The sequence below is a fragment of the Propithecus coquereli genome, unplaced genomic scaffold, assembly GCF_000956105.1.
Source record: "Propithecus coquereli isolate 6110/MARCELLA unplaced genomic scaffold, Pcoq_1.0 Scaffold111, whole genome shotgun sequence".
Lineage (NCBI taxonomy): Eukaryota > Metazoa > Chordata > Mammalia > Primates > Indriidae > Propithecus > Propithecus coquereli.
Genome location: NW_012135081.1, coordinates 4,994,912 through 5,002,983, shown reverse-complemented (window position 1 = coordinate 5,002,983; position 8,072 = coordinate 4,994,912). Strand labels below are relative to the sequence as shown.

The window sequence follows — 8,072 nt, the reverse complement described above, 5'->3', positions numbered from 1 at the left end:
AGTGTCGCCATCTGCAAAAACGAGCACGTTTGAGTCATTTAAAGGTTCGTTGAGACTTCATGTATCCAAGACTAAAGAACTGGGACTGTGCTATTTACAGATGCGCTAGAATACCTTCTCATCTAGCCCCCTAAGTGGTCTATGGGACAGAGGAGCACACTGCTCAGCTGCCTCTCACATGGTGCGTGGGGGAGGGGTTTCCTCATTAAACCCAGAATTCAATTCAACCATACACTCCCAAGAGCAGTCGGTAAATCCTGTGACCCCTTCTCTCTAGCCCTGCTGAGTGGCAGGAAGCTCAAACCGAAAAGCTCAGACCAAAACCCAGCAGCTATGTGGGATATTCCTCACTTGCTTCTTCTTTGCTCAGTTCCCCCTCTCTACCCACTTCCCAGTCTTGCAGAAGAAAGGAGGAGGGAAGGTGGAAAGATAACTGTTAAAGAGGAAGAACAGGGGAGTAGGGGCCTCCTAGGTTTGTCAACTGTGAAGTTGGGGGTGAGGGTTCACTATGGGTTCAGAAATGGAACCCAACAAGGAGTTTTTTGTTGTCGCTATTATTGTTTTTCAGGTTAATCTAGCTTTAAAAAAAAAAAAAACGGAGATCTAAAAGCATGAGGGGCAAGAGTGGCCTATAGAAGAGCAGGTAGAGAAAAGCAGGAGCTGGGTCACATGTCGGGAGGGAGCTAAGGGCTGGAAGAAATTGGGGTTAGAGAGGTTGGGATAGTAACATGCCCCATAGGTACCTCACACCTGCTAGCTTAAAACTGAATTCGTTATTTACCCCTTTCCCTAAGTCTGCTCCTCCTCCCATATTCCCTGTCTTATTGATTAAGAGCACCACCATCCATCTGGAAAACAGGGAGTCATTCTACTTCCTCCCTCTTCCTAACTTCATCCAGCGAATCACTAAATAAGTCCTATTTGATCTCTTGAAGTCCTGTGGATCCTGATCATTGTTCTCCATTCCTACAACCACTGCCCTAACCAGGGCTGGATATGTAATTTTTAGGGCCCAGTGCAAAATGAAAAAGCAGGGTCCCTTATTCAAAAAGTATTAAGAATTCCAAGAGAGTGACTGACTAGCATTAAACCAACCACCAGACCCTTCTAAGTGCAGGGCCCTGTGCTATTACACTGGTGGCCTGGCCCTAACACAGGCCTTTCTACCTCTTGTCTGAACTGTGTCTCTTTACTGGTCTCACTCACTCCTTACTCACAGCTATCTGAGTGCAAATCTCCCCATCTCCTTCAGCATAAAACCCCAGCTCCCTAGCACAATACACAAGGTCCTCCTTGATCCTATCTGCTCACCCCTCCAGGTTCTTCTCTGTTGCTCCCTACTTCACACCCTTTGTTGGCTTCTACCTAAACCTCTGTGCCTCTATGCATGTTTTGTTTAGTTTAGAATGTCCTTCTACTTATCTCCCAGTTCATCATTCAAAACTCAACTCGGGTATTTCTCTGTGAACCCTTTCCTGACCTCCTTCTTAGTACTTGCTCCTTTTCTGTAAGCCCCTGATATACAGGGTTTTGCTTGTTTGTGTGTTTGTTTTTGAGACAAAGTCTTGCGTTGTCACCTGGGCTAGAATGCATTGGTGTCATCATAGCTCACTTCACCCTCAAACTCCTGGGCTCAAGCGATCCTCCTGCCTCCGCCTCTGGAGTAGCTGGGACTACAGGTGTGTGCTACTACGTCCGGCTACTTTTTCTGTTTTTTGTAGAGACAAGGTTTTGCTTTTGCTCAGGCTGGTGACATACAGTATTTTAAAGCAAGCCTCAGCAAGCTTTTTCTTAAAGACCATGATAGTAAATATTTTAAACTGTGTTAACCAACAGACAAAATTGAGGATATAGATACTTATATAACCATTTTTAAATGGGAAAAAAACATTCTTGGGTCATGGGCCATACAAAAACTGATGGTAGGCCAGATTCGGCCCATAGGCCAAAGTTTACTGACCCCTGCTTTAGGGAAGCAATTTAGCGTTTGTATGTATATATGTATCTGTCTCCCCTATAGACTATTTATCAGACCTTCTTGTATCTCCAGTGTCTTACTCAGAGTCTGCTGCATAGTAGGCACTCAATACAGATTTGTTAAGTGAATGGATGAATGAATGAATGAATGAATGCATGATGGAACAGGAGCCTGAACCCCTATGGGGAATGAAGCCAGAAACCCGTATGCCTCATTTCCCACCTTTCTTCATCAGACTTCTTTTCTCAGATGTGCTAGGGTGTCACATGGAACCCTCTGACTTGAACCATTGTAGGAACAAACAGCTCAAGAGTAACAAACAGCTAGACTGGGTTTGAATCCCAGCTCTGCCACTTACTAGCTGTGTGACCTTAAGCAAATCACCTCCCCTCTCTGAATCTCAGTTTCCTTATCTATAAATGAGGAGGGAAATAATATCTGTCCTCGTGGCTTGTCTCTCCAAGCCCTGAAAAGAAGAAAGGCAGTGTTCTTCCAAAATAAACCCAAGGCTTCTGGGGTGCCTAAAGTTGCTCCTGAAACCTTGTCTTATCTTTTGGCCCCTTAAGAAGTGGCCCAGATGTTCTGATGCTCTGTCTCTATGTCCCAACAATTCCTGGCAATGATCTTATAAGTGTTCTGCCATGAAAAGAGGGGAAGGAAACAGCTTGGGTCTCAGGAGGGAGAAAGGAAAGAGTGAAATGACTCTGGGGTAAGCAGCACAGGAATTTCAACAGAAAAGCCTAGATTTCACTAGCCAAAGGAAAATGCGTAGGACTGGAGGTAGGGAAGGAAGTGGTTGAGGTTGGGTAACTGGGGAGTTTCTTATTCTTTCAGTCTACTATAATAGGATACATGAGAGCAGGATACCTCCTGTTTAAAGCCTGACTGTCCACCAGAAAGGACTGCTCTTTGGGTGAGTTGAACTTCTTCCACTGGAAAGAGAATTGGAGGCTGGGAAACTCAGGTAAGTACTTTTATGATGGGTATACTTTTACCTTTCCAGTCTCCTCATCTACCAGGTGGTAAACAAAAAAACTGAAGCCCATATGTGTGTACAGTGGAGAGGAGCAGAGGGAAATTTAGCAGTATCCTGAAACAGAGAGGGATCTTTGGGGAAACGCAAGGAATTTGAAAGGTTGCAGGGCACTGGGTTTACTAAGAGCATCTGGGCGGATGTTGAAGAGGCCTGAGGTTTGGAGACGATAGAAACTAAGAGATATTTAGATAAGAACTTGGGAGAATCTTTGGGAATGGGAAAGAACTAAAAAGAGCCTAAGGGCCGGGCGCAGTGGCTCATGCCTGTAATCCTAGCATTCTGGGAGGCCGAGGCGGGAGGATTGCTCAAGGTCAGGAGTTCGAGACCAGCCTGAGCAAGAGTGAAACCCCGTCTCTACTAAAAATAGAAAGAAATTGGCTGGACAACTAAAAGCATGCCTGTAGTCCCAGCTACTCGGGAGGCTGAGGCAGGAGGATTGCTTGAGCCCAGGAGTTTGAGGTTGCTGTGAGCTGGGATGACGCCACGGCACTCTAGCCCCGGCAACAGAGCGAGACTCTGTCTCAAAAAAAATAAAAAATAAAAAATAATTTAAAAAAAAAGAGCCTAAGGAGAGAGTGGAGGGTTTTGAGATGAAGAGGCCTAGGAATGGCTCAGAAGGATAGAGAATTAAGGTGAGCTCCAGAAGCAGTTCAGATGTCCAGAGACCCAGAGCTATTCAAGAGAGCTAAGTTGATGGCCAGGTTCTGATTCTCTCTTCCTCTTCTACCTCCTGCCTCTTTAGCCTCCATCATGTGGAACACCTCTGACACCAACTTCTCCTGCTACCATGAGTCTGTGCTAGGCTATCGTTATGTTGCAGTTAGCTGGGGTGTGGTGGTGGCTGTGACAGGCACTGTGGGCAATGTGCTCACCCTACTGGCCTTGGCCATCCAGCCCAAGCTCCGTACCCGATTCAACCTGCTCATTGCCAACCTCACACTGGCCGATCTGCTCTACTGCACCCTTCTCCAGCCCTTCTCTGTGGACACCTACCTCCACCTGCACTGGCGCACTGGTGCCACCTTCTGCAGGGTATTTGGACTCCTCCTTTTTGCTTCCAATTCTGTCTCCATCCTCACCCTCTGCCTCATTGCACTGGGACGTTACCTCCTCATTGCTCACCCTAAACTCTTTCCTCAAGTTTTCAGTGCAAAGGGCATAGTGGTGGCACTGGTGGGCACCTGGGTTGTGGGTGTGGCCAGTTTTGCCCCCCTCTGGCCTATCTATATCTTGGTACCTGTAGTCTGCACCTGCAGCTTTGACCGCATCCGAGGCCGGCCTTACACCACCATCCTCATGGGCATCTACTTTGTGCTTGGGCTCAGTAGTGTTGGCATCTTCTATTGCCTCATCCACCGCCAGGTGAAACGAGCAGCACAGGCGCTGGACCAATACAAGCTGCAACAGGCAAGCATCCGTTCCAACCATGTGGCTGGGACAGATGAGGCCACGCCTGGTCGTTTCCAGGGGTTGGACGGCAGGATAGCATCAGGAGGGCCCAGTGAGGGGACTTCATCTGAGCCAGTCAGTGCTGCCACCACCCAGACCCTGGAAGGGGACTCATCAGAAGTGGGAGACCAGAGCAACAGCAAAGTAGCTCAGCCGATGGCAGAGAAAAGCCCTCCAGAAGCATCTGACAAAGCCCGGCCCACTAAAGGAGCCCGAAGAGCTCAGGAATCTTCATCAGAGTTTGGGAAGGTTACTCGGATGTGTTTTGCTGTGTTCCTCTGCTTTGCCCTGAGCTACATCCCCTTCTTGCTACTCAACATCCTGGATGCCAGGGTCCAGGCTCCCCGGGTTGTCCACATGCTTGCTGCCAACCTCACCTGGCTCAATGGATGCATCAACCCTGTGCTCTATGCAGCCATGAACCGACAATTCCGCCAAGCATATGGCTCCCTCATAAAACGAGGGCCCCAGAGTTTCCGTAGGCTTCGTTAGAACTGCATCGCCAGTCACCAGAACCCAGAACTGTTTCCTGCAGAATCAAAGTGGCCACTGATATAAGAACAAGTGAAAGTAAGACCTGTGGGCATTTTCACAGACAACCTCTCCCTACCCTCCAAACCAAGTGTCTTCTTCCCTTAATCAATATTTCAGCCCTAGGCTGCCTAAGGAGTATTATTGATTATTAATAAATGAATTTTATGCTTTTAATGCTCAGGTGTGGTCTCTGGGGAAGAAGGAAATAAGTCAGGGTTTGTTTGGAGCTGGAACCTAATAGCCGAAGATTTGGGGGGACCTAGGTCAGAGCAGGGGCAGGAAGCAGATGGCCTGGGACATGGCCTTCAGCTAAGAGGTTTCCAGGTTATAAAACATATGAAGTGGTTTAAGAAGATTAACCTTTTTATTTAAATTCCCAGAAATGGCCCCTGCCCCTAACCACTGCTGCCAGGATCCCCCATCTCTGCAAACAGATTTATTCAGCTCAAAAAAGTTTTATACAGCCTAAGCAAGAGCGAGACCCCATCTCTACAAAAAATAGAAAAATCAGGCCGGGCGCAGTGGCTCACGCCTGTAATCCTAGCTCTCTGGGAGGCCGAGGCGGGTGGATTGTTTGAGCTCAGGAGTTCGAAACCAGCCTGAGCAAGAGCGAGACCCCGTCTGTACTAAAATAGAAAGAAATTAATTGGACAACTAAAAATACATAGAAAAAAATTAGCCGGACATGGTGGCGCATGCCTGTAGTCCCAGCTACTCGGGAGGCTGAGGCAGAAGGATTGCTTGAGCCCAGGAGTTTGAGGTTGCTGTGAGCTAGGATGACGCCACGGCACTCTAGCCCGGGCAAAAGAGTGAGACTCTGTCTCAAAAAAAAAAAGAAAAAAAAAAAAGAAAAATCAGCTGGGTGTGGTGGCGTACCTGTAGTCCCAGCAATTTGGGAGGCTGAGGCAGGAGGATCACTTGAACCGAGGAGTTTGGGGTTCTGGTGAGCTATGATGACACCACTGCACTCTAGCCCGGGCAACAGAGTGAGACTCTGTCTCAAAAAAAAAAAGAAAGAAAAATAGTTTTATAATCCAGCTTTGATATCTACAGCAGTGAGTCTAGCTCCTTGGCCCTTCCCTACACAAAGGGAATGGTCATGGAGGGGGAACTCCTTTCTCTGTGGAAATGGAACTGAGCTTGGCTGAAGCAAAGGCAAAGGCAAAGGCTCTAGCGGCCACTCATTGGGGCTAATTCCCTCACTGGGGATTCATTGGGCCTGAGTTCCAGGCCCTTGCTTCCCTTGCACTTGTTATCCTGGCTTATAAAAGCAGAAGAACAGAAATTCTAGTTAAGAGGGCTAGGGGGCCAGGCCAGGGGGAGGCCATACCATTCCTTTCCTCCAGCACTACCAACATCCTGTCACTGTGTGCATGCTTACACACATCCTTAAAGCACCTGTGGCCACCAGGTGACGCTGGTTCTCTGTGTTTCCTTTCTGGCTTCCCAGTTGAGCACAGAAGCTGGGAAGCCAGAGACTCCTAACCAGAGTGGAGACCCAGGGACCTGCACTCTCTCTTTTCTCCAAAGCTTAGGAAGAAAAGTGAAGAATGAGACATTTGTTGTTCATGAGGTAGTTACTATCTACTTGGGGCAGGGCCTGGGCGGAGTAGCAGGGTGGGCACCGTGATGGCACTGAGGACGGAATATGAGAGCATGCTGACATGAATACTCTGACTACATGCTGTCCCCTCCCTACCCCTACATCCATGGTTTGAGAGAACCAAGTGAAGTCTAGAGAGATTCAAAGAAAGGCAGAAAGAACCACAGTTGTATGGACAGATCAATACCCTCACATGCAACACACTTCCACGGCCCAGGAATCCTGACTCCTAACCTGGAACATGCACTTCTAGGTGTTCTTCTTCCACAAACATCATAGCAGCCTAAACTGAGTCAAGGTGGGGCTACTGAGGCAGGGGTCCAGACAGGCGAACTGAAGGACCAATGAAGAACATCAGCCTAGGAGTGTAGAGATGGTTTTAGTCAAGGCTCTGTGATAATTAAATTAGCTCTGTGAACTTGAGCAGATCTCTGGACCGCTCTGGGCCTCCAGTTTTATCATCTGTACAAAGTGGGGTGTGTGGTGTGGGGTGAACTTTTACCATGTGCCCAGTGCAGTTCTAAATCCTATATTATTTCATGTAATCCTCACAGAACTACCATGAGTATCTATTATAATCTCTTCCTTACAAATGAGAAAATTGAAGCACAAATAGGTTAAATAATTTGTCAAAGGTCGAAGGGCTACTAAGTTATATGACCATGATTCGAGGGCCAAGTCTAACTACTACAGGACAGCTGCCTTTCTAAAACTAGAATCAAGTGACCAGATGATCCCTAACAGTCCTTCCTACTCAGACCTTCTAAGAATCTGAAAGTCAACAACTCTCTGGAGGGCTATAAAAGGATTCACTTTTCATAGTCCTTGAAGGCAATTCAAAAGTCTTGTCAAATAGAAAGGAGCTGCAACAGGGATTGAGGTTAGACCTCAGAAAGGACTTTCCAATTATTAGTCACCGGAAAAAAATTTCTCAGGGGACGCTGGAAAAAATGACTCAAGGGGACAGAGGGGGACACCCTGGTGTCTGAGAGCAGAGAGGACAGATTTTAGCAAGAAAGCAACCCCTTCCTTTCTCATCCCCTACCGCCCCCTCCCCACCCCGCTCCTAATTTCAATAAGGGCAGAATGAAGGAAAAGGAACGGAAAAAAAACAAGGCTTTCTTCAAGCGTTCTCTCTCTTGAGAGTGCCTGGCCCGTGTGTCCGTACACTAGGTCCCGCACGGTGCGTGGCTCACGCGTGCCTCGGGGAAGTGTGTGTGCGTTTGGGGGCCCTGTATGCACATGAGTGTGAGCCAGTGTCTGTCTCGCTTGGTCTCTTTATCTCTGTCAGTCTCCCGCCGGAGCCGACTCTATCGCTGACTTTCTGACGCTATCTCTCACGGCTTCTCTTTGTCTCTCCCCATCTGTCCGTCTCTCCTGTAGGCTGTCTTCATCTCTTGTACCTCTGTTATCGCCTTTTTCCTCCTCCTAAGCTCGTTCTCTCCCTCACCCTCCCTCCGCCCCCAGTCCCC

General features: G+C 47.9%; 1 protein-coding gene across 1 annotated transcript; it reads left to right on the top strand.

Annotated features, from left to right (window-relative positions):
* Nucleotides 1-2,848: 2,848 nt before the first annotated feature.
* GPR84 (G protein-coupled receptor 84) lies at nucleotides 2,849-5,171 on the top strand. The gene is made up of 2 exons (XM_012652494.1): nucleotides 2,849-2,942; nucleotides 3,757-5,171. Exon 2 carries the CDS (start codon nucleotides 3,765-3,767, stop codon nucleotides 4,953-4,955), a length of 1,191 nt encoding a protein of 396 aa, XP_012507948.1. The 5' UTR covers nucleotides 2,849-2,942; nucleotides 3,757-3,764; the 3' UTR covers nucleotides 4,956-5,171.
* Nucleotides 5,172-8,072: the final 2,901 nt, after the last annotated feature.